Below are 26,265 nucleotides of genomic sequence, written 5' to 3' on the forward strand. Positions count from 1 at the left end.
CAAGGAAACTAACTCTAGACTAGGTGTGGCTTGGGCTGCAGGAATTCTGGAGGACCTGGTTTCATCCTGTTTGTCAGCATCAAGGGGTCCTGTTGAAGTTATCAGGTGTCTCACAGGACGATGGTTGGTGCATTCTATTATGTTATGCAGATTTGTACAGCGCACTATCACCAGGGAGGGTATCCTGTCACTGAGCAGGTGTGAGCCTTCAAGAAGTGAGGATGGGGAGGCTCTTATGTGTAGCGATGCACACAATGTCTTGGAGAGGAAGGTAAAGGGTATCCATTCCATCAACCCCCTTGCAATCCGCATTCTCTAGTGTTAAAGCTTGATGGTGGCCCAGTCTTTGAAGGGGAAATGGTGTCAATGCACATGGTCTACCAACAGAGGCCTAACATAACATCCTATGATTTGAAAGACTTCTTCAAAGAAAAACAACCAGCAAGCATCCAAGCCCAACATTAGATGGCAGTTGAATACAGAGCATATGTATCTACAGTCACACATGCTAAGAACCTGTAATTGACCTTTTCGTGCTTCAGCATTGGCTCTTTGATAGAGCTACCATAGCAACGATCAATAATTAAGATGATGGCAGAAAGAGACCCACCATAGTGAAAGACTGCAACAGCTGCCTTTCATCTAGAGCAGATATTGAAGAAATAGTGCTTTGTAAAGGTGTGCATAGATGCCCACATTGCAGTTCTACATTTGCCTATGAATAGGACACCAGCAAAGAATGGCTGTCATGCCTCTTGTCGAGAGAACTGTAGTTTTGTGTTGTAAAGGACTACCAGCTTTGGAATGACAGATTGTGGGATGAAGCAAGAAAGCCAGCAAGAGATAACTCTTTAAAATAAAAGACCCTTTATTCCTATTGGACACAAAATTGATTTGACCAGGAACTGTCTAATATCCAGAGTATGCAAAGCCCTTTTTCTGGTGAGAAGGGCTGAGTGAAAAGAGTTTGCAAATGCTGCACAAAGATATGGTCCTCAAACATCCACCATGACAGTACTTTCTTTATGAGTAGAGAAATCTCACAGACTTATCCTAATGACTGCTGACTTGTTGCCAATGGAGGTCCAACTGTTCTTATTTGGGGCTATCGGAAGAAAACAATAAGGCACCAAGTGAATGTACAATGATATCATGTCCATAAGCATTCTGCATTTTCAAACTGCTAGATAGTTTCTTGAATGTCTCTGGCCATAGGCTAGAAGGTTCTGACCCGGCTCTTGTGAAGGAAACCATTTCATAGTTTCTAAGCATATGTTTGTACCAAGGAATAATAGCAGGAGATAAATTTCATTTTACAACACTTAATGTCAACCCCAGCTGGTGGGACAGGTTGAAGGCAATTTTTAGTGGCGTTGTTCAGTTCCTGCTCCATGCGTGTCTACCTCTTCAGTACAGCAAGTAAAAGGAATTTAACTGTTGCCGCTCCATCTCCACAGTTGGAGCTGTAGACTGCACCAATTCGGGTTACTCAGACAGTAGGTTGACCCAAAGGGGAAGCCTGGTTGCAGGAAAATGCTCAGGTGCTAGGAGTACAATTTCGACACCTAGTCCAGGGCTATTAGATGATGTGGGCCTAAGGTGTCATGACTTTATTTAGAACTGTGGGCCAAACAGGTAGCAACAAGAATGAGTACAGGAGAGCCATGTTCCATCCTAGATGGAATGCCTCTCTCAGTGATCTTTTTACAGGAAGCTCCAGTGCACAGAAGCTTGAACAAAGTGAGTTTTCCACAGTGGCAAAAAAATCTAATCTGAACTTGGGTATGCTCCTCTAAAATAAAATGTCCTAAGCAACATCATGTTGGAGACACCACTTTTGGTGCACCAGGCAACATCTGCTCAACTCAACCACTCTGGCATTTAGGCCACAGCCAAAGATGCAGTGCCTCCTGGCATGACATCTAGGTTGCCACCCTTACCTGCTTGTTGCAGTACACATGGTGGTCATGTTGTCTCTTAGGAGATGCACCAGCTCCCCTTTATGGCCAGTAAGAAGGATTTCAGGACCAATCATAGCGCCTGAAGTTCTAAACCGCTGCTGTGGTGCTGGCTCCACAACCAGGACCAGAAGCCTCTGATCTCTACCTCCCATGGGTGACTCCTCCACCGCAGCAGTGATGCGTCAGTCACAACTGTGAAGTCTGGGTGAGGGAAAAGCTGTCTTCCATCTTCTGGGAGATGTAGACAGCTTGGGAGAGGCAAGTACTAGCTAGGCCCACTGCAACCTTATGTTCCATTGCAGAGCTCGAGTGCACCACCTGGCGAGTTGGAGGAGGATGCCTTAAGTCAACACAAGAAACCTCAGAACCATCCTTGCAAAATGCCCCACTACTGAGCCAGAAATGTCAGGATTATATCCTGAATGCCCCAGGCTTGCTTCAATGTTGAGAGGTCTTGAACGCTACCATATCCAGGATAGCCACTATGAGGGGAATCTTTTGCTTAAGGATGAAGTGGACTTTGGCACGTTAACGGAAACCCCCAACACTAACCAGTCCTCTTGAGCCACAGCTAACAGGATCGGAGCCAAAGGGAGCATTTTGAATCTTTCTTCTAATGAAAGCCATTCAATTGCAGGATGTCTAGTATAGGCCTGTCACTGCTGGTGTGAAAAGCCACGGCTAACATCACACCGTCTGCCCCTCTGACTCACTGGAGCACCACATAAGCATTTGTTTTCAAATAGTCTATAGTCATTGAAGGGCATGTCCAGAGGGGGCACTTTGTTATACCTTGAAAATCCAGTTGATCGCATTCAGGCATGATGCCTAAGTGCTGCACTTGTGCAATATGCAGACAGCGGTGTTTATGCCTGCCTGTAACACATAATTTGTTCTGTACTGTTTGTCTTGTCTTTGATCATTTGGGGTCAGTGTGCTACTGAGGTCCTGAAAAGATACCATTACATTCATAGACTAAAATTCTAGGGTAGCAGAAGAAAACGTTTCTTGCTAAAGTAATTTTTAAACTCAGTATTTGTATGGGGCCTGGGGAGGGGTTTGTCGTGGGGTTTTTGGGGTTCACCAGAAAATCATTTGGATTGACCTTACTTGAGGATGTGTGTACCATAACAATTTCAGGCGTTGGATACTTCATCAGACAAACAAGGTCTCAAAGGCCTGCCTTGTGTAGTCTGGCCACAGGCTGATGACTAGAGGAGCTAAGCATGTCTAAGCCAAGTGGCCATGAAAGTGCCCGTAAGGGCGTCGTAGCATGGCAATAACTTTTCAGATGAAGCTGTACCTAGCTGAAGAATGTTCAACAAACTGGCTTTAGTTTCCAGACTAGGCAATTGCAACTCTAGCACTTCTGCTGCTCTTCACAAAACTACAGCAAAAGCCGCTTTCTTCTGCTATTGGATCGAGTGGAAAATCCAGTTCTTTCTCTGGTGAAGTATTTCGCCCACTAGCATGATGAAAGTTAAAGAACAGTCCTTCATCAATGTATCTGAATGGGGGTAGAGAGAAGAGGAGGGGAATAGTCTGCTTCCTCATCATCATCCTCATTGAGGACGTTAGGAATGCCCTGGACCACATTTCGGAGCAGAAGAGAACCTGTAGTTTCTGGTAATACTGGTGTCCAGGAACAGTACCGGGCTGGAGACCTGATAGTATAAGCACAGGCTACCCCTTTGTTGTAGCATGACAAAACACTTGGTACAGACCGATGTCTGTTTGAGGTCAGAGACCAGCATATCCCTTGGATACTGTGCTGGTGGAGTCAGTATTGGCACCAGCAAATAAAACGAGCATTTGCAATGCAAACGGTTTCGCGTTTGTTTGAGCTCGAGCAATTAGCATTGTAAACTCCTAACCGCCCTTTTCTTGCCACATAAATTGAAAATGAAAATAGAACAGATTCACATAACTAACTGGACTTTTCTTGCCACATAAACTGAAAAGTAAAAGTTTCACATAAGCGAGCTGACAGCCGCCATCAGTGCAAAGCAGACACACAAACGGAAATAACAGTTCACTAGTGGTGAAACCTATCAGCAAAAGTGCAATTATCTACATAACCGGCAAAAGTGCAATTAACTATGTAACAGGGTCCATGTCAAGCAAAGCGCTCAACTTCTGCCAAGCGAGATTGCGCTGCGAAAAAAGAGAAAAAGTAGTCCACAAACTGGACGGAAAACAGTGAGCCCCGTATGTTTTCAGTACTTGCCCGCTGCGCTCGAGGAGGGCTAACCACCGGAAAAGGCATGGCGTATGTCTGCCTTCCCCTAATGAACGCAAGCAGATTTTAAAAGACAAGCCCACAAACCAATGAAAGACACTGACGTGACACGAGCGTGGTTTGAAGCCCAAAGAGAGATAACAGCACGCAACTGAGCTCTTCGTGCTCGCCCGTAAAAATGGCATGGATCCTTGCATTGAAGTCTGGATCAGCTTTGGTAAAGGTCCAGGAACAGGGGCCAAAGGGCGAGTCAGTGAAGGAATTTTAATTGGAGGCCCCTTTGGCTCTGTGGTGTACAGAGGTGCACCAGAGGGAGCTAATAGCATCTGGAAACGTTTCAGCATGGTCTGCTTTAAGGCTGCTATTTAATGCAGGGTCAATGACAGCCCATAAAATTAGGGGGGTTCTGGTACTACATGTAGCACTGGCTTGCAGTCAGAAGAAGCTGATCCTTTAGAGTGTTGCCTTTGCGACTTCTCTCCAGGCTTCGAGTGACTGGACGGGGACAAGTCACCATGAGTTTGACTACGACTTACTGGAAGACATTGAGGAGGAATGGGAGGTGGGTCCCATGCCTTGGAGTAAGACCTCTGTTCCAAACACTATCTCTCCTTGTGCTTAGGGACAAAAAAGCTTTGACTCTAGCTCCCAGACTCATCTGATTTTTTTCTTGATGTGGAAGAACTGGAATAACATCCTTGATTGTACTGGTCATTTGGAACATAAGTCACTGCATTTTGGAGGATGAGCTTCAGTATTTCTTTTTGGAGTGCTATCCTATAAAGATGATTTTCCATCTTTGGAGCACATGAAGGTAGTCTTGAATAAACTCTTGACTGCCTATACCAAATAATATACATCACCCAGTGGTGTGAGATGATGTTGAGCCAGGCTGAAAAAATTGCCATATCTCTTAATGGAGCCGAAAGATCCCAGGGACACAGCAGAACAGGGACTGCTTATTTATTATCAGCCTGTGTTCTATGAAGCACTCAGTCCCTTGTGCTAACAAGCGCTTGGTGGGACTGATCTTTAGAGATTTGCTGGAATGAAAGCAACTAATTCTTAAAGCACCCCAGGTTTGAATAAGTTATGCCACAAATTACTAGCATGCTATGCAAAGACTGTGCATCATGCCATACTCAGCCTGAACTTGGTATAGGACTATATAAAAGCTTATCTCCTTGCATGAGTGAAGGGTAGTGCTTTTTTAATCTTGCATATTGCCATATCGCGCCTTGTGAATCAATGTACGGATCTTGAAATGTACCCTCTTCTCGAAAGGCACCAGTGTGGGGAGCATCTCAAGTGCATCTATTTGTAAGATCTACCACTGCTGAGTTTTAAATGGCCTTACGTTATGCTGTATTCTGCAACTTACCTTAGCCTAAAGTATTTCTTTGCCGCCCTTGCTCTTTCAGAATCAGCTAGAAAAGGGAAGACTCTACAAAGTAGTGTAAGATGATAATTGAAGACACTGATGTGATTGAGAGTACGACTTGCTGATTTTTTTATGTATATGAATGATCGTGCGTTTCAAAACTTTTTCTGTATTTAGGTTTAAGTTTCAAGCATCCATTGTTGGATAGAAATTAAGATCAAATTAACTCAATGTTGCCAAAACGCCAGGTTTCCTCATAGTGGGACTATACTCTGCGTACTGTCATCTTAACTGAGAAAAATAATGCCAGATTAAGAGAGCTGCTTGTGAAGAGGTCATCTGTGTACGTATGTAGAGCGTGCCCATGTGAGCAGAAGAGAGAGACATTTCCCCTGGGGGACACATCTTCTCTAACTTCACCTGAGCATTTTCAGTCAAGAGGAAAGAGGCAATAAATCTACATGGGGCATTAACCTTTCCTTTGACTCTGTGGTTGGTACCTTAGAGCACACAAGATGGTTTCAATCTGTGAGTTGAAAACTTTAATCAGCCGATGTTCAAATCTAGAACGTACATCAGTAATACATTTGTATAATCACAGACACATCATTATGCAACACCTCCACCATTCCCCTTTGTTCTCTTCACTGTAACTATCCTAAACTTCCCAGAACTGCAAAGAGCAATACTGGAATGGATTTTTCATCAAGCTATGTTTCTACAATGAAGAGTGAGTCAAATCCTCCTCGACAGTAACGTAACGGATAGTAATTATGGGCATTAACTAATTTGCAGATTTCATTGCCATTTCATTTATATGTTTGTATTCATGTCTATTTACCAAATCCTGGAGGGTTTGGTCATGAAGCGCTACTGTGAAAAAACTGGGTATACTTGTCATTTGAAAACAAAGGACTGGAGACTAAAATATATACCGAGACAGCCCATGAACACTGTAGTGAATAAATGGGCTAAAAAAAGGATCAAAAGTGCCTTAAAGGACAAAGAGAAGTGACATCTCAACTCCTCTTACATGTAGAAAGTGTGATCCTTGACCTGTTCGCCTACAAATTCAGTGAACAACACTAACCTTCTTGAGCTCTGCAATCAAATCCCTAAATAAGACTTTCCTTCTGAACTCTGCAATATGTCCAGGGTCTTACCTCACCACATACCCTGCACTACGTTTGTGAACTCCAACATCAAATTATACAAAGACATTGTTCTGCTATTGAAGATGTTCAGGATGTCTTCATCAGGGGCTTGATGATTGGAAAGGCCGATGGTACTCTAGGTACCTTCAGTACTTCGGCAACTAAATAATGGACCCTTTGCTCTTTTGAGCTCTGCCATCTTTGAGCCTCTTGGAGATCTTTTTTGCCTGTCATTTAATTCATCACCTTCCTCTCTTTGTCAGTTGGCAAGGGATGCAGAACAGGCACCAGCAGTGAGCCAGGGCAGCGGACACCGTCCTCAAGGACTGGAGCATCTCTGTTTACGCCCTTCCTCGATTCAGTATGATCCTGCGAACTAAGTTTCACCTCCGCCATTGCTCATGTTGTCTAGTGCAGAGCACTCCCTTTAGTCCCCCCACCCCAAGCCTGATTTCCAGCCCTCTGGACTGTGCAACAGATGTCCCTCAAGTTCTTGCCAAATACTTGAGTATTCTTCCAGGTCTCTTAGGGAACTCTCATCCTTTAACCTTCAGGACCACCCATTCCTTCTGGCCTGGTAGGTTTTGGGGTCCGAAAAAAGCAGCTTCCCTTCACACAAATTTGGCCTCAAGCCACTCCAACCACCTCCAGCCTCATTCCAAATAGAACAGCCCTATAGTTTGTAGATTGGAAGGAATTCATGTCATTCACCCCCACTGTTCTAACTATACCTTTAACTGGACTGTTAACGTTGGCCTTCCTCTCCTATCCTGTTGGCCTGCTAACTCAGACGTTTCTTTGAAAGAACTCTCAACCAAACTGGCCACACACCTTTGTTTGGTCTGGATTAAGAGGACTTCAGCTATTCAAGGCCATGGCCATTAACAACCAGTCCTTCTCTCCAGAAGATGTCTTCCACATTTCTGAAAGAATGAAAGCCAAATGTTTCGCATCCTCTACCTTTACTTTCCCCCTCTTGCTCTAATTTAGGTGTCGCTAACTGACAGAAAGAATACCTGAGGCATTCTGCTTCGTTCGTTCCTGGCTCTTTCTCTCAAACCAACTCTTTTAGAAAAACTCACCTGCTCATTGCCACCCCTACATTTGCCTGCAGGTTTTGCTAGACAATGGCAGAGGCAGTGGTAGATGTGGTGGTGGTGAAATATCCTGAGAATCCCTCCCAGAGCTCCTCTTTAGCATTTCTTGGACCTAATCTCCATTGCAGGCAGTATTTCCTTCATCCAAGATCTCTATTTACATTGATAATGAGAAAGGGAAGTGTGCTGCAGCTCTCACACATCTCAACTGAGCGAGGGCCCAAAGAACAGAGTTAATATGCATCACTTTCTTCCCATACACTCCTCCTGAACCGTGCCCCAAAGCACTGGGATACTTTAAAAGTCATGATGATGCTCTGCCCCTGGCAATTACTTACAGAGCCCTACCTTTATTTACTGAGACAGGTGACTGCTGACTTTTCTGCTAAACAAATTTGTAGTGACTCCAGCTCCAGCACATTGGGGTATTACATTGGTGATTCACGTTTCTTATCCTAGACACATCACCTGAATTCTGACCTTATGTGCTACATTAGGCTACTGATGATTAAAGCATTGCTGTGTCCTACCCTGCATGAATTGACTGTTCACTTGTCTCCAACTCAATGAGACTTCTTTTGTCAGTGGATCATCTCCCCCAGACCACAGAAACTCTTTCCTCCCCATCCTGTGTACTCACCAGCAATAAGAGTGTTTTGCTGCCTGGCCTGCTCCAATAATAGTACATGCTGTAAGAGAGATGGATGTCCATGGTTGTTCACCTCCCCTTCCAGGGCCACTGCAGGAACACAGCCAGGAAGTGACGACGTGCTCATGAACTTGCCAGTCAACGCTCCCCCCTGTCGCAGGGACTGGATAGCTTGTCTCTCTGCCTCCTGCTGTGATGATACCTTAGAAGAAGCCTGTAGGAGAGAGGGGGCATAGGATAAGGAAGTGAGAATAAACAAAAGAGGCCAGAAAAAGTTTAACAAAGGAGGCCACCCAATCGCCAGTCCTTAGAGAAATAGGACAAGGAGAATGCTGTGAGGTTGTTAATTCTCTCCTTCCTTTAAGTACACTAAAGGTGGGCAATGTAAAGTTAGGAAAAAACAGTGAAAACATTGCTCTTTTACAAAGAGTCAAACTGCGTGCCTCATAAATCTCACTTTAACTGGCACTTAATCTCGGGGAAACATTCAAAACAGGTGCCACATATGTTTTTACATCACCAACTCTTACCCATATCAATCCTCAAATGCTAATGTTGCAACCACTGACTACTGCAAGCAGAAAATATTCTAATGATTAGTGCCTCAAGTATTGTAATTGAAGAGCCTAGGGAGCAACCATTCGTAGTTTGGGATGAACAGTTCCTATTAGAGCAGGCTCAAAGCTGACTTACACATGTTGGGTCTAATCTAAGGTGGAATGGTGGGCAAAAAATACAATGGACTGGAATATGGTCCCAAGTAATTAGCAGTGGCTGGCATTACTATAAGCATTCCACTCATCACTTTTTTGTTGACTCAAGTATTATAAAAGTGTATCAGTCCATAAAAAACTGTAAAGGCAGAAATAATAGGGGCAGGCTTCTTCAAGGAAGTAGCAGTAGGCCTTATTATTTAGACTGGTTGTAGTCTTTGATAACATATTTGGAGTTATCCATGTCTCTCTCTAAAATCTGGACAGCATATATTGTAACTCCAGGGCCTTCCACCAGGCCCATAATTACTTTTCAACTCCCTCTCTATGATTGTTTAGCTATTATTTGTGATAGAGAGAAAGTTATATTTATGGAAGACTTAGAACCTTTATTACAGCATCACTTAAATATAAGTTGCTATCGGCATGACACCCTTTACTTAAATGCCTTAATTAGTAGATGCCAAAACAAGATTATATTTTTTTTTGTTGTGATCCCAGTTGTCTTATTATCTGTCACGCCGTCTTTCACAACTACTTTGAAGAACATCCCACAGCACAGGGTGAACCAGAAGAATAATGATTTGGTAAATCTCTTAAAGCAATGCTGATTCAAAAGCCGTCTCTTTAGCTTTTTTTGTGCAAAGCTGGCAATAAAGAAAGGGCTTGTTCACTGTGCAGGAATATTGTTCCATTTTCTTAGTACTGCAATGGAAAAGGCTCAGTCAACAAAGAAACTGATACTGTTCAGGGAACTGGAAACAGAAACTTATCAGAAGAGGGGAGGCAACATTTATGGTAATGTAAGTGAAACTCTGCTGTGATAAATGATGGGAAGATGAATGGACAACACAGTGTACAGTTATTAAAAATTAAACACATATCCTTTTCCTAACAAGTAACCAGTGCGGGTGCCTTAGAATGGAGTGATGCGCTATGGTCTCATTGAGTTGCAAAGCAGCATCAGGATTCAGCATTAGCTGAAGAAGATGGAATTTAGTAGATAGGGCAAGAGCAATGGAGTTTTAATAATCTGTTCAAGTCTTTTTAAGTCTCATCACTACTGTGGCATGATGAACAGAGGTAATGCAAGGAAGACTCATCCACAAACATCTTATCTGCCAGAAGCACAAACTTTCTTAAGATGAGAATCTATATACATACTGAGGTTGCATATAACCAATAATGACTTTGACCTTGTGGAATGACCATGAAACCTCTGAGATGCCAGAACTCCTCTACTTTCATACAACTTTACTACACAGGAGATTTTGTTGGCTAGGGTAAGACCACTATAGGTGATAAGTAATCTGATATCAGAAAAAGATCAACACTTTACAGTTAGAATCTAAACGGTCAAACTTCAAAATTGAAAAGATTACTCAGTAGAAAAAGCGAGCTAACTCTGCAAAAAAAAAAAAGATAACAAAATGTGTTAATATGAACGGTATCTCAGTAGCTCTTTTTAAATAAATAAAGAAACAGTTCAATGAAGCATCTTGTTACTGCTGGAACACATGTAAAGTGTTTTCGAGAATGGAGAAGCTTGCTGACTAGGACCTTGAAGAGTCCCAGTCTAAAGACAAAGTGAACTTTCTATTTAGTTAATTTAAGACAGCTATTCTTCATATTAATTAGACTTTAATTTCTTCAAACTTCAACATGAAAAATGCTATTTCCTTGCATCTCTCGTCCCAAACCCTACAAAACAGCACAGCAGGCAAACTGACTCTCTGCAGACTTGAGAATCTAGACAGTACTGCATGGTGAAGTTGTTGTCCAATTTCCTTGGAGCATCCTCACAGATGTCCAACACCAAAATAAACTTTGCCAAGGCCATGCTGGTGGTCTTGGCTCTGGTGGAATGAGCCCAGACGCCCTCAGGAGGCTCTCTCTTAGCATAACACATTTTTATTCACAGGACGATTCATCTGGACAATTCTAAAATGCTCTTCTTTTTTCAGAAACAACAAATCTAACAAAAAGCTGGTCCGCCACTCAGTAAGCCTTAGTTCGGTCAATATAGGGTCCTCCTGGAATCAAACCACTGAAGTCTCTCTTCCTCCTTAGAGGGTAAGGCAGAGAAAAAAAAGGAGAAGAGTGATGAACTGACCCACACAATTGAGTAACACCACTTTCCCAAACAATCATCACAAGTCTGATGCAAAAATTCACAAGTTTGTTAGAAAAGAAGGTGCCATATGGAGGTTGCGCTGACAATGCCTGTAGCACACTGGCACAGTGTGCAGAAGCAATGGCAATTTGGAAAACAGTCTTAACGGACAACACCCTCAGAGAAGAGCCATACATAGGCTCATAACGTGAGCACAACAGAAACGCAAGGACCAAGTTAGGGTCACACTGTGGCATAAAAGCATATTGAACATCTCAGGAGGAAACATGTGAGCCCTTTCAGGAAAAGCATAACTACCTGACATATATACACAATGAAGGTTGGCCAATTAAATATAGAAAAGCTGAAAGGTAAGACAAATCACGTCTAACAAAAAAGTCACTCTCTTTTGATAGACAGCACCAGTGGAGAGTCCAATTCTGTCTCACAGGAAGTATCCAGGCCACTAGCATTTTGTAAGTCTACATACAGCCCATCAGCAGTACAATGAGGGGGGAGTAAATTGCCCACCTCCTTATTGTCGTCATCATCAGCAGCAACATCAGCATTGCTGGGACATTCTGAAGGCCCTGGACAGTATCCTAACCCAAATCAAATAGGGCCACAAAAGCCTTCGGTGATACTGGTGCCGAGGTAGTGGCACTGCCTGGACCAGAGCAGAGGCTGTACTTTTTGTGGTCTCGTAACAGCACATCAGCCAGCATTGGGGCGAAAGAGGTACTGGATCTGAAACTTGCTTTATGAAAGGATCTGGAATTGGCTCCTCTTAAGCTGAGCACAGCATGGCCTTTAGTGCTGGTGTTGAGTTACTTGCCACCCCGGAGCTGGGCAGGAACCCAACGAGATTAGTCAGTGCTGCGCCCTGCAGAGATGAAGTCCTACTGGAGGGTCTGGTTTAGCTATCCATTCATGGGGGCAGAAGACACTCTAAAGGGACCTGGAATCATCCAAAACAGCTGCAACATTTCCTCTTCTAGGCCCTCTAACTGCTGCAGGGTCAACAAAGGCTCAGGAGACTCGGGCTAGATGGCTCCAGATTAGTAATGGGCTCGAAGCTGGACAACTGGGGGCAGAGACAGGTTTTTTTGAGTGCTGACTATCTAAGTTTTCCTCAGAGTGGGAGTGACAGAAGGGAGACTAATCCCATTCAGACTTCAGAGATCTATGACAAGACTGGTCTTTCAACTTTGTCTTCTAGCTAAGGGCACAAAGACTTAGGCCCAGTTGTGCTTCAAGTCCCATCTCCGATCCAAGATTTAGAACATGATCTACCTTGCTTCTTGTGCTCGGTGAAGTACAGCTTTACCTCATGCTCTCTGCTGACCTTCGTATTATAAAGGAACATTTGTTGCAAGACTGAGTCATGACGGGAACTGAGACACCACAGACAAATGTTCTCTAGATCTGTTACCAACATCAATTTCTTGAAATTGCAGCACAGTGTGGTTCCTTTAGTCTTCACAGGTGGCATGTCCATAGTGCACTACTATATAAACAGTGAGTCAGTTAAACACTGGCAAAAGTTTGGGAGAGAGTCCAAGTCGAAGAGAGATAAAATAAGGGAACTGATGTCAGCACGATTGAGTGGTGCCTAGAGAGGGCTCAATGCCAACCACTTCTGGAGGCAGTGCAAGACCACCGCTGTGTCCGATGTGCCATCTAGCAGAATGAAGGAAGCAAGTGGTGAGAAAGTCTTGATTCAGCCTGGGGGAATTGAAAACATGAGGAATCTTCAGTTAGAAGATGAAGTGCTAATTGTCTCTTTTGATATCTTTTCAAATCTCTCTCAGTGGTAATCGATTAGACAGAGAAACTTTAACCATAGAGGAGAAAGAAAAACATGTTGCAAACATCCGAGCCCAACACCAGATGGCAGGAGTCACACAAGCAAGACATATATTTTCTTCGAAGAAGGTTTTCAAGTCACGGGATCGAGTGACTCTTCCTCTCGGCAATACTGCGCATGGGCATCAAGTCCTTTGTTAGATCATTTTCCCACAGGAGGGTGAAGTAAAGAGTGTATGAATGTATATGTAGATATAAAGTAAAGAAATGAGATGTCCATGCAATGTACATACATATTTACAATATATTGTACTACAACAGCTACAGGCTCCTGGGGAGGAGGGATTGTGCATGTGAATCTGCAGCACTACATGCCACAAACAGATGTCTACTGGGTAAGTAGTATATTCCGTTCAGTGGCATGTAGAGCTGTAGATACACATGCTCTGCATAGACTGTAAAGCAGTCCCATCCCAAAATAAGCGGTGGTTAGCCTGTAGGAGTTGGAGTAGTTTGAAATGGTGTTCTAAGTACTGCCTGTCCAACATTTGCTTGTTGGCGTGATAACACATCCACACAGTAGTGTTTAGTAAATGTGTGTGCTGTAGACCATGTGGCAGCTTTACATATTTCCACCATTGGTATATTCCCTAAGAATGCCATTGAAGCTCCTTTTTCCTACTGGAATGTGCTTTAAGAGTTATTGGTAACTGTCTTTTAGCTTCAGGATAGCAAGTCTGAATACACTTCACTATCCATCTGGTTAATCAATGTTTTGAAATATGATTACCTTTGTGAGTTCTGAAAATACCACAAAGAGTTGTTTGGGTTTTCTGATTTTTTTTGTTCTGTCTATACAGTACATGAGAGCTCTTTTAACATCAAGGGTGTGAAGCACTCTTTCAGCAACTCAATCTGGCTGTGGATTGATATGAAAAGGTGAAACTACCTTTGGTAAGAATTTTGGATTCGTTCTAAGAACTAATTTGTATTTATGGATTTGAAAGAAAGGTTCTTCTAAAGTCAATGCTTGAATTTTGCTAACTCTTCTTAAAGAAGTGATTGCTACTAAAAAGCAACCTTCCATGACAGAAACTGAAGAGTACAAGAATGCATAGGTTCAAATGGTGGACCCATAAGTCTTGTGAGTACAATATTAAGATTCCATACAGGGGCTGGGGGAACTATAGGCAGAATAACTCTTTTAAAACCTTCCATAAAGGTCTTTATAACAGGAATCCTGAACAAGAAAATATGTTGTAAGCAGCTATAGCATTTAAATGAATCCTAATAGATGATTATGCCAGATTTGCTTTTTGTAAGTGTAGCAAATAGCAAACGATATCTTGTACCGAAGCTTTACAAAGATCAATATTTTTGGGTTGACAATAGTAGACAAAATGTTTCCATTCAGTAACATTGTATAGTTGTGAGTTTGTGTGCTTCTTTTAAAATCTCCATACATTCAGATGGAAGTTGTAAATAGCCAAACTCTATGACTTCAGGAGCCAAATCGCCAGGTTGAGTGTACTGAGATTTGGTTGTCTGATTTGGCCTCTCCTTTGAGTCAACAAATCTGGTCTATTTGGCAGCTTGTGATGTGGTACTACAGACGGGTCAAATAGTGTTGTGTACCAATGTTGATGTGCTCATGTGGGAGCTATGAGTATCATAATGAGTGAGGTTTGTTTCATCTTTATTATCAGTGATGGAATTAGTGGGACAGGTGGAAAAGCATAAGCAAATATCCCTGACCAATTCGTCCACAGAGCATTGCCCTTGGATTGAGGGTGTGGATACCTGGATGCGAAGCTTTGGCATTTTCCGCTTTCTTTTGTGGCAAAAAGGTCTATGTCTGGGGTTCCCCACATTTGGAAGTATTGTTGAATCACTTGTGGGTGAATTTCCCATTTGTGGGCTTGTTGCTGCGTCCTGCTTAAGAGGTCCGCTAATTGATTGTGTATCCCTGGAAGATACTCTGCCACTGACTGAACGTGATTATGAATCACCCACGTCCAAATTTTCTGAGCTAGAAGGGACAATTGAGAAGAGTGTCCTCCCCTGTTTTTGCAGATAATAGATTGTGGTCATATTGTCTGTCCGTATTACCACTATCTTGTGAATGATTTGTGTCTGAAAAGCTTTGAGAGCTAGGAATACTGCTAGTAATTCCAAGTATTTTATATGATAAGTCTGTTGGATTGAGTCCCATTCCCCTTGTATAGTGAGGTTGTTGAGATGAGCTCCCCAACCTATCAGGGATGCATTTGTTGTGACTGTGGACTGAAGCATAGGGTCCTGAAAGGGCTGGCCCTTTGATAGGCTGGGGTAATTCCACTACTGCAGAGAGTGGCGAGTCTGGTGGTCCAACAACACTAGATCTTGAATTTGACCCTGGGACCGAGATCATTGCTGAGAAAGGCACTGGGGTAGGGGCTGCATGTGCAGTCTTGCATTGGGGACTGTGGATATACATGAAGCCATCATTCCCAATAGTTTCATCAGTAGCTTTACTGTGTAATTGTGGTTGTATTGAAGTTGAGATACAAAATTGTGAAATGCTTAAATCCTTACTGGGTTTGGATATGGTAATCCTGACTGAGTGTTCAGAATTGCTCCCAGATACGGTTGTATCTGTGATGGTTCCAGGTGAGATTTGTGGTAATTGATTGTGAATCCTAGATTGTGTAGGATATCTATGGTATATTGAGTATGGGGTTGGCAAACTTGAATTGTACTGGCCTTTATGAGTCAGTCGTCTAGATATGGGAAGACATTTATTTGTTGTCTTCTAAGAAATGCTGTGACCACCGCTAAACATTTGGTGAACACCATTAGTGCTGTTACTCCAAATGGCAGCACTTTGAATTGGTAGTGCTTTCCGCTATGACGAATCTTAGATATTTTCGATGAGTTGAATGTATGGGAATGTGGAAATAAGCATGCTTGAGGTCTAATGCTGCCAGGTAATCCTGTTTTTGTAGTAGGGGAATGACGTCTTGTAGAGTGACCATACGAAAATGTTTTGAAAGGATGTATAGTTTGAGGGGTCTGAGATCTAAAATTGGTCTTAGAGTACCGTCTTTCTTTGGTATGATGAAGTATAGTGAATATACTCCAGACACCTGTTGGTATATAGGTACTATCTCTATGGCTCAAGTAGTAGTGATTGTACCTCCTGTTTCAATAGAGTGAGATGCTCCTGAGTAAGCCTGTGTGACAAGGGGGAACGTTTGATGGAGTGGAAATGAGTTCTAGACAATAACCATGTTAGATAATGGACAGAACCAACTGGTCTGTAGTGATGTTGTGCCATTGTGGATAGTGATTTAACAGTCTTCCTCCCAGAGATGTGTGATCTGTGGGAAAGGTGAGAAAGGCACTGTTTATTTGAGGTGGAGGAATCTCTGCAGATCTAATAGCATTGTTAGATATTGTTTGCCCTTCTGTTACTATTTGTTCTCCCCTTTTTTGGTGCTCTCGTGGAAGGCATTACAACAGTTGTTTTACTTTTTATCCTACCTAGCTAATAGAGCATGTGAGCTGGCTATCCTCCAGTGATTTGTAGCTTGTGAAGCAACCCTTTTACCTGCTGCATCTACTTTCTTGCTTTCTTTGTCTGGAGGAGGAGTGTCTCTTGTGGGTTGACTATTGTCCCTTTTCCTTGCTGTGCTAACCACAATTGAGTCAGGTGGTAACTGAGTTGTAATAAATACTGTGTCTGAGGGTGCAGGTTTATATTTTTTAGCCACTCTTGGAGTGATAAGTCTGGCCTTCACTGGTTCTTTGAAAATGTCAGAAGAATGTCTGAGCATTCCAGGAAGCATTGGGAGACATTGATATTCTTTGTGTGTAGATGCTAACATGTCAAAGAGGAATATTGTTCTATGTGATCTGTATGCACCTGCACATTATGAGAGACAGTAGCTCCGGCTATAACTTGGTTATATGCAGTAGTGTCTTCTGGTGGGGAAGGTCTAGCAGGACACAAGTCTGGATTGTTTGGAAGAATTGGATAAGGATCATATATATCCCATGGATCTATAACCTGTTGGTCATCACTAAAGTCATCCCTGTGTGGTGAGAGTGAGTATGTGTGTGGTGACAAGTGTGTTTCATATGTGGGTGATGGTGGAGGTGTAGAAGGAAGAACAGGAGAATGTGGTGATGAAGGCTGTTTTTGCCTTGTAGCCTCATTGTTCTTTATCTTTGGAGACCTTTTTTGGTGGAGGTGCATCCTTTAAGGTGTCTTGAAAAGATAATGACCTCTTAAAGGAGATTGGAGGAGAAGCAGTTCTTCTTCATTTGACCTTCTGAATGTGTAATTTTTGCCGTTTAGCGTCCATCACCTCTAAAATAGGTTGTATGTCCAAAGATTCTTGGGTAGAAGTAGAATGCTTGCTACTCGTGGCTTTCGACTCTGAAGGTTAAGGTATGGAGTGCTTAACTCAAACCAAAAATGTCAGCTCCGAAGCTGTTGTAAATTTTTTCGGCTCCGAAGACGTCCCTTCTAATTTTCATCTCAATACCAAGACAACTGTAACAGCCTGTTTGGTCGATGCCAAATGCACTTAAGTCTTTGTTCTCGGTGCCGAACCCGAAGGTTGGTCACCCGGATTTGATTTTCGGATCCGACCATGGCCCGAAGCCAGTGGAGGACCGATGACTAGTGCTGAAGACTTTTTTAGTGTCTTTGTGTGGTGTGATGGGGCAGTTGTACTCACATACTGCAACAGAGGTATGTCATGGCAATCATCATCGGAGTGTTGATCAGAGTCCGAATCTTGGATGGAAAATACCGCCCCTTGTCGAACTTCTTCTTGTGCATGTTCTTCACCGAAGATATCAGGTGTATCTTCTGTGGACTTGGGACACCATTTCGAGCCGATGAGCTCTACGGTCCCGGAGGGACTTTTTAGATCGAAATGATCTGCAGATGTCACAAGTCTCTTCTCAATGATTGGTAGATAGACAAGGATTACACATGGAATGTTGGTCGATGTATGTAAATTTAGCGTGACACCGAGGACAGAATCAAAACGGACCTCGTTTCATCAGCCTGACATCGAAGTAGGCCCAAAAAGGGCAAAGCCCTTTTTAAGGGCAAGAATTTGATCCCAACGGTCTAAATCGGATTGAGTATAGATGGGAAATGCGATCGAAACAATATCAATGGTTTTATAGAAAGGTAGAAAAAAAGTTCAGAAATACCAAACAGAGATCCACCGAAGCGAGAGGAAACAAGTCCGAACCAGACGGCGGAGAGAAAACAGTCTAACTAAGTGCTAGATGCCCATGCGCAGTATTACCGAAAGGAGGATTCACTCAATCCTGTGACTCAAAGCAAAAAAGGACTCATCCATGTTTATCCATTTCTCTTCACAATTTTTAGATCTGCCATCTTAAAGCATGCAAAGTACATAAAAGAGCTGTATTTTCTCACATTGTCACGACATTCAAGCACATAAGCAAGCACATAAATATTAAATACATTATAAAATTTGTGGCATTGAATAACCAATATCCCGACTTTCAATATTGGTAATAAGCACAATTTGTTACCCAGAATCACGTGTGTTACGGTCACGCCCGAGCTATCAATCCACTATCTCTTTGTACATGTAATTGCTGTCACTCCGATTAATTGTGACCCATGAATTACAGCCCAAATGTATCTGAATGTCATTACAGCATACCACCATTGTGTAAATGTTGGAAAGTGGATTATTGGTAAGGGCAGGTAGGTACCTACACTTAGCAATAGGCCACTAACCCCCACTAAGTCCAGTTGGGTCTCAATAAATTAACCTAGCTCAACCCTTGGCAACAAGCGAGAAGGCTTAATTTAGGAGACAAAGGGGGTCATTCCGACCCCGGCCGGCGGCGGTAGCCGCCGGCCTGGCTGGGACCGCCAGAAGACCGTCCCGCGGTCAAAAGACCGCGGCGGTCATTCTGGGTTTCCCACTGGGCTGGCGGGCGACCGCCAAAAGGCCGCCCGCCAGCCCAGTGGGAAACACCCTTCCACGAGGAAGCCGGCTCCGAATGGAGTGGAAGGTGTGCAACGGGTGCAGTAGCACCCGTCGCGAATTTCAATGTCTGCTAAGCAGACACTGAAATTCAAAGTGGGGCCCTCTTACGGGGGCCCCTGCAGTGCCCATGCCATTGGCCACACGACTGTTCCTGGCGGTAGGATGGCGGTGAGGGGGTCGGAATCCATGGGGGATTCCTCAGGGCAGCGGAAAACCGGCGGGACACCGCCGGTTTTCCGGTTCTGACCGCGGCCATACCGCCGCGGTCAGAATGCCCTCAGGAGCACCGCCAGCCTGTTGGCGGTGCTCCTGCCGACCCCGGCCACAGCGGTCAAGGACCGCCGGGGTCGGAATGACCCCCAAAGTGTGTAAAGCATTGAAGTATCGCAAAACAGTAAATAAATAAAACACAGGAAACAGTTTAAAAATCCAAAACCAATTTATGAAGAAAGAAAATAATGTTATCTTTAATTTGACACCAAAACTATTAAAATTGAATAAGGGGAATCGGAGATAGGATTTTTAAAATAATAAATATTTTTGGGCGCCTAGAAAATAAAAGCGCCAATCTGGACATTGGGTCGCACTCGGCAAAGTTAAAATTTGAGGTTGACCGCTATGGCGCCCTGCTCGGCTACAGCAAGCGGGAGGCTCTCATTACAACCTTGGCGGGTGTGGCAAAGGTTTTACCGCCGAGCGGCCGCCTATGCTACCGCAATCCCGCGGCCGTATTATGAGATCCCCACTGGGCCGGTGGGCGGAAGCATGGCGCCAGATTGTACCGCGAGCCTGTTGGCGGTACAATCGCAGAAACAGCCCTGGCGGTCTATGACCGCCAGGGTTGTAATGAGGCCCTTAGTCTTTTTCTTGAAGATTTTCTTCACCGGGACGAAGTCGCAGATTGGATCCGACCTTCCTGGAGCTCTCGTAGGATTCACGTCACAGGAGACCTCGGTGAAGAATTCTACCATCGGACTTAGTCGATTTTTCAGGCCGAAAATCTTCATCATGGCTGAACTTGAAATTGGATCCGACATCCCTGGGGCCCTCCACGGATATGCTGAGCAGGAAGTCTCAGTCAACTTTTTACATTTGGAAATTGTCACTTTTTTGGAGCCTTTCCAGGAGCTCCTGGTGAAATCATGGAAGTCTGGGGCGTCAAAGCTTTTCACCAGGACGAACCTGCAAGTCAGGCTGGGTCGCGGATGAAGTAAGCTGGCTTGACTCAAAATGTTGGGTCTGTACCTTTATGGAGCTTTTTTCCAAAAGTTCTCCAATCTTCTTCAAACTTCTGGCTCTTCTTCCAGAAGGTCTTTGATGGTCCTTTAGGAGTTCAGAACTCACCCCAAGGTTCCAGAAGCTCTGAGTTGCTCCTTGAGGATTAGAACTCCAACTCCCAGAATGCAACTGGCTCAAACTCAAAAAGCACCGCTGGACATTGGTGAGCTGGTCAGTTTCTTCAGGCTTTAATGCCGGGTTACTTTCTACCTGTAGCAAACAGGTAGTCCCTACTAGGGAAAGTTGAGATGAATGTGTCCCGCCCGGTTTGTTGAGGTAATACATTGTTGTCATGTTGTCTGTTTTTATGAGAACATTCTTCTGTTTGAGAAGAGGTTGAAACGCTTTTAAGGCAAGAAATACAGATAATAATTCTAAGTGGTTTATGTGTAGCTGTTTCGGTTTGGCATCCCATTGCCCTTGAATGGTCTGACTGTTGAGGTGAGCTCCCCAACCGATCATTGATGTGTTTGCTGTGATTATGGTTTGAGGCACAGGGTCTTCATTAGATTGCTGCGATTCCACCAATGAAGGTACATATGTGTTTGGCGGTCCATCAACACTAGATCTTGAAGCTGACTGTGTGCCTGGGACCATTGTTGTGAGAGGCACTGTTGTAAGGGCCTTGTTTAGTCTTGCATGTGGAACTATAGCTATGCAAGATGCCATCATTCCTAGAATCTTCATGATAAATCTTACAGTATATTGTTGATTTGCCTGTATGAGTGGTATGAGATTTTGGAAAGCTTGTATCCTTTGTATTTTTGAATAAGCTAGGGCTTTTTGAGTATTTTATTTAGGATAGCACCTAGGTAAGGTTGTAGGTGTGATTTTTGGTAATTGAGAGTGAACCCTGGCGTGTGCAACGTTTTTATCACATAATGAGGGTGTTGTTGCCATTGTGTAAAACTGCTTGATTTTATTAGCCAATAGTCTAGATATGGAAAGACGTGAATGTGTTGCCTTCTTAAGTAGGCTGCTACTACTGCTAGACACTTTGTGAACACTCTTGGAGCTGTTGTAATGCCGAATGGCAACACCTTGAACTGGTAGTGTTTTCCTGCTATGACAAACCTGAGGTATTTTCAGTGAGTTGGATGGATGGGTATGTGGAAATACGTATCTTTGAGGTCTAAAACAGTCATGTAATCTTGTTTTTGTAGTAGTGGGATGACATCTTGCAAAGTCACCATGTGAAAACGTCCTGACAGGATATATAGATTGTCCGAAGATGGGCCTGAGAGTGCAGTCTTTTTGGGGAATGAGGAAGTATAGTGAGTATACTCCTGTTCCTTGTTGAGAATGTGGAACCAATTCTATTGCTTGCTTTAATAGTAGAGATTGTACCACTTGTTGTAACAGAACCTTGTGTTCTGAGGACAACTTGTGGTATTACGGTGGAATTTTTGGAGGGGTGGAGATTAATTCTAGGCAATAGCCATTGCAGATAATTGATAATACCCAATTTTCTGTGGTGATATTTTGCCAATGAGAGTGGAATTGCTGTAGTCTTCCCCGCACAGGAGAAGTGTGGAGTGGAAGGGTGAGAAGGAAGTCACTGTTTAGATTGTGTTTTGTTTTGAGGTTTGGAATTTACCCCCGTTTCTGAAATATTGTCCTCTGTAGGACCCTCTAAACCCTTCTCTTTGATATTGGGTTTGTTGTCCCTGCTTTGACCCAAGGCCTTCAAATTTGTGTTCTTTAGGGGTGTAGGGGCAGACGTACTCTCATGCTGGCAAGCTGTGATGGGTCTATCGTCCTCTGACTCTTGTTCGGAATCAGCGTTTCGGATGGAGACTGCAGTCTGCACCTGCTCTTCCTCCATGATGTCGAGATGTTCAGTGTTTTTCAACGCCACTTCAAGCCTTTAGACTCTGCGATCTCTGAGGGTCTTCTTTGATCAAAACGATCGACAGGCCTCGCAATCTTCCACCCGATGGTCTGGAGAAAGGCATAAATTACAAACCAGGTGTTGATCTGTATAGGGGTACTTCGCGTGTCACCGAGGGCAGAATCAGAATGGAGTCCGATCCATCAGGCTTTCCACGCGGTAGGCCCGAACAGGCCTGAGTTGGGTGCGCGCAAGCCCCGAAGGGCGACATGAAGCTTTCAACGGTGCTACGGGTTCAATGCTAGATGGGAAACTCGATCGAAACAATACCGATGAATAAGTAGGTTTTCTGAGGTTTTCCAAATCGAAATCTCAGAGTGAGAGGAAACACATCCGAACCCGACTGCTGAAAGAAAACAATCTAACAATGGAGTCGATGCCCATGCGCACTGTAACCGAGAGGAGGAGTCACTCGATCCCGTGACTCCGAAAAGACTTCTTCAAAGAAAAACAACTTGTAACACTCTGTAGTGTGGTCAGTTTTATGTATCTTTTGCACGTTAGCTTCAGGCGTTAGGCCTTTGTGCACTTTGCCCTGGATGTATTTTATTCCTTTGCTCGCAGCTTAGAGCCTCTGTGCACTTTGCTCTAAATGCTTTTTATTCAGCTCCGTATTGTTATTTTTCAAATAACCAGTTCTACGGTCTTGTTTTATTTTTTATATCACACTGTTTAGCCTACTTCAGCACTGGAGTTCTCAATAACACATTCTTGTTCACTCTGTGCTTCAGTCAAGGATACAGTCTGGTACATTGCCGATAGACGTTGTAGGAGTTTAGTCTTTGGCACTCTTGCGTAGGGACATTTTGTGATCACACTGACATGTTGGTTATAAAAACACTTCCTTGTCTTAATACACGCAAGAGGGAGATTCCGACCAGGGTACCACAACTAGACGCTGACTGCCTCGTTGCAGATGCTGAACCAGATCACAGGTCTTTGCTCAGGTATGAGGGTTGATGGCTTCCCAGGGAATCTGAAAGGCAAGTTAGAAGCTTAACATGCTGTGCTCGAAATAGAACTAGCTGAGAGAGAGTAGAAATCATTAACACCATGATAGCGTTATTCTTATGTTTCACTCTCCTCGTGACTATTTCAATCCTACTGTGTTGTATGGTTCTGGTTATTGCGGCCCCCACCTTAATATCTAAAATGCAGTTGTTTTATTAAAACAATCTATAAAACTCAAACTGCCTTTGTCATTTGTATATGAGATCATACTGTAAATGAGAGAGCTGGTTTGGATCTGAGTGACCACGACTTCCCTGAGAAGTTCCAAAGATGTCATGCGCTCGGCTGCCCAATCATCTCTTCCCCTTGGGAGAGATGAGGCACTGCTAGTTAGCCGGAGCAAAACCGGATTTGGGGTGACAGTGGTCCTTCCGAGTGGGTAAGACTTAGTCCCCCACACCAGGAACAACCCTGCTACCTGGAAATGCAGTAGTCTCATTTAGGATAATGAGAGCCCACGCGACAACTCCGAGCCTAACACTAGATGTCGGAAGAGCTACGCATAGCATGTGTATCTGCAGCTACACATGCTATATATATATCTCAGGGAAATGCTAGCTATATTTTAATCCCAGCTCCATGTTGACCACTGACTTGATTTTGTGCTTAGCTTATTTTCAAACACCGTCATATTGGTAGTGCAGGTTTTTTTCTGTGCACAACATATGAAACATGTTTTTCGTTCCTCTTGCTCTCTATCTCACCAAGGCAGGGACATAACATGGAGGATTGAGGGAGAGATAAGGATGTACCAGAGAATGTTTATGGTACAGCAGGGAACAGTTAGCTCTTGGAAGCGCACCTTAGGATGTGGCCAATCTCTAAACATGCTCTTTCAACACGGACATGGTACAGCCAGCGTTAAAAAAATTACTGTATGGGAGGGGGGAGTTTCTAGAATTCTCCTCTCCAGCTTGTTTAAAGTATTAAGAGGGAAGCTTGAAGACCGGGGTTAGACAGAACTCATTTCTGGGAGGGGACGCCTTGCTCGGATCTAATTGTGGGCAGTTCTCTCTTTTCGTAGTCGTTTGGTTTCACGGCTTTCAGCTGGCAAAGAGATGATGTATATGTCACACCCCATGGTGATGCACTTTTAATACATATTTTTATCCTTGCATTGTGCATGGATATATAATCACTATATATAGATATATTATCCATGGTTGAAGTAGTGTATTGTTTTTGTTTGTTTCTATGATCATTATTATTCTACCGCTGCGATTATTTTCAGAAGTGTACTTGTGTTGCTGCCTTTGACAAAGGCTTTCTCTATACGAACCTTGAGAAGTGCCTTAATGAATTCATTACTCAGACTAAGAGTGCTGCATTGTTGTCATTCCTTTCATTTTGTCTTGTCTCAGTCTGAAGTACAGCAAAACACTCAGGGATACTCAAACTAAGGCCCGGGGGCCGCATGCGGCCCTCTTGACCTTTACATGCGGCCCCTGGTCAACAGCAGCACTGGACTCGACTCAGCACAAACATCAAAAGAATGTTACATAAACAGTCAAGTGTTTGTTTAAAGGATAACTGAAGTTAAAGAAAGGAAGTAACTAGGGTGTCCTGAGCTTAATTTTAAGAACACCTTCAATTTTAAAGACATCTTGCAGCAAAACTCTAAACGTATGATAAAGTATCTTTAGAATTCAAAAAGTGTATCACAAAAACACCCAAAACCATTTCACCTTAGTACATAAGATTATTAGTGTAAAGAGAAATATATATGTATTTTTTTTTTAATAGTGATAGTTTTCAAATATAGATTTAGAAACATTCATTCATCTCCCTCCCCCCAAATGACAACAGTGCCAATAATAAACTAAAAGGCAAGTGAGTTGTGCACTCTTTGGGTGGCCTGTGTTACTCTTACACATGACAAACATAGTTTAACAAATCAAACACAGGATAAGGTTTTTACAGCACACAGTCTGTAGTCAAATATTTCAAGGTCCACTTATAAGTGATAATGAAGAAAAGAGAGGGAAAGTGAAATAAAACAATTGGCTAGGATCACACAATTTAGTTAAGTGGGGAAGCTTGGATTAATCCCAGTTTTTCTGGTTTCACAGTGTGTAATTTAGCCACTAGATGAATATTTGTAGCTTCCCTTACACCCACATGACTGGCACCCCCGACCGTCACCGTGCTGGCATCAATGCGGCCCTTGGTCACAACACAGACCAAATGTTTTGGCCCCTAGGAAAATGTTTGTGAGATTTAACCCACACACAGGGGTGACCTTCTAGAAAATTGCAGGTACGTCCAGTTTTTGGTTTGAATGATTCATGTGATCAATGAATAATGTAAAACTGGAAATGTAGTTAAACTTTAAGTGTGACTACAAGACAAAGGTGAATATCTCTCCGAGAGGTTCAAAACTCTGTCATACTGTTGAAGACTAACAAGTTGCTATCAATAAACTAACTCAATATTATGGGACAACAGTAAATGGGGGCAAAAGAACCATAGTGTGAGATAAAAAGAGTTTCCCAGGAAGGCATCTACAAGCTGAAAAAAAAAAAATCCCCCAGAAGGCTGCTCAAGTCGGTCAAACTAAAAAGAGTTACAACTTACATACTAACAACCAAATGAGTCAGCGTCACATGTAAACTATGTATAAGCCACCAGTGTACCAGAAAAACTAGTGACGGAGATCATCCAACTGTCCAAGAGCAATAAACATACAACCATGACTCACCCACCTTTTAGGATAAAAAAATCCCCATACTATTCCTTTATTCAACACAACAAATATGTGTAGTTTCTCTTGGTTTAATATTGGCTCAGTCACCCTTTCTCCTACAACTCCTGCCTCTTAAAACTCGATTCAGTCCACCTTCATTTTGCTCCTTCTATTTTCAATTTATTTATAACAATTCCTATGCATCTGTCATTAAAGCCAATGATGTGAAAACATTCATAATAATAAAGCAAAGACTAGAA

At 43.2% G+C, this 26,265-nt stretch overlaps 1 protein-coding gene across 9 annotated transcripts in view; it reads right to left on the reverse strand.

Moving 5' to 3' along the window:
- HDAC5 (histone deacetylase 5) overlaps positions 1–26,265 on the reverse strand; it is a 962,367-nt gene that overhangs the window by 346,376 nt on the left and 589,726 nt on the right. For all 9 annotated transcript variants that reach the window (XM_069237853.1, XM_069237857.1, XM_069237855.1 and 6 more), the window contains one exon: positions 8,473–8,695. In XM_069237853.1, coding sequence (XP_069093954.1) covers positions 8,473–8,695 — 223 coding nt within the window. The remainder of the gene's footprint in view (positions 1–8,472; positions 8,696–26,265) is intronic.

Source organism: Pleurodeles waltl, chromosome 6, assembly GCF_031143425.1.
Source record: "Pleurodeles waltl isolate 20211129_DDA chromosome 6, aPleWal1.hap1.20221129, whole genome shotgun sequence".
Classification (NCBI taxonomy): domain Eukaryota; kingdom Metazoa; phylum Chordata; class Amphibia; order Caudata; family Salamandridae; genus Pleurodeles; species Pleurodeles waltl.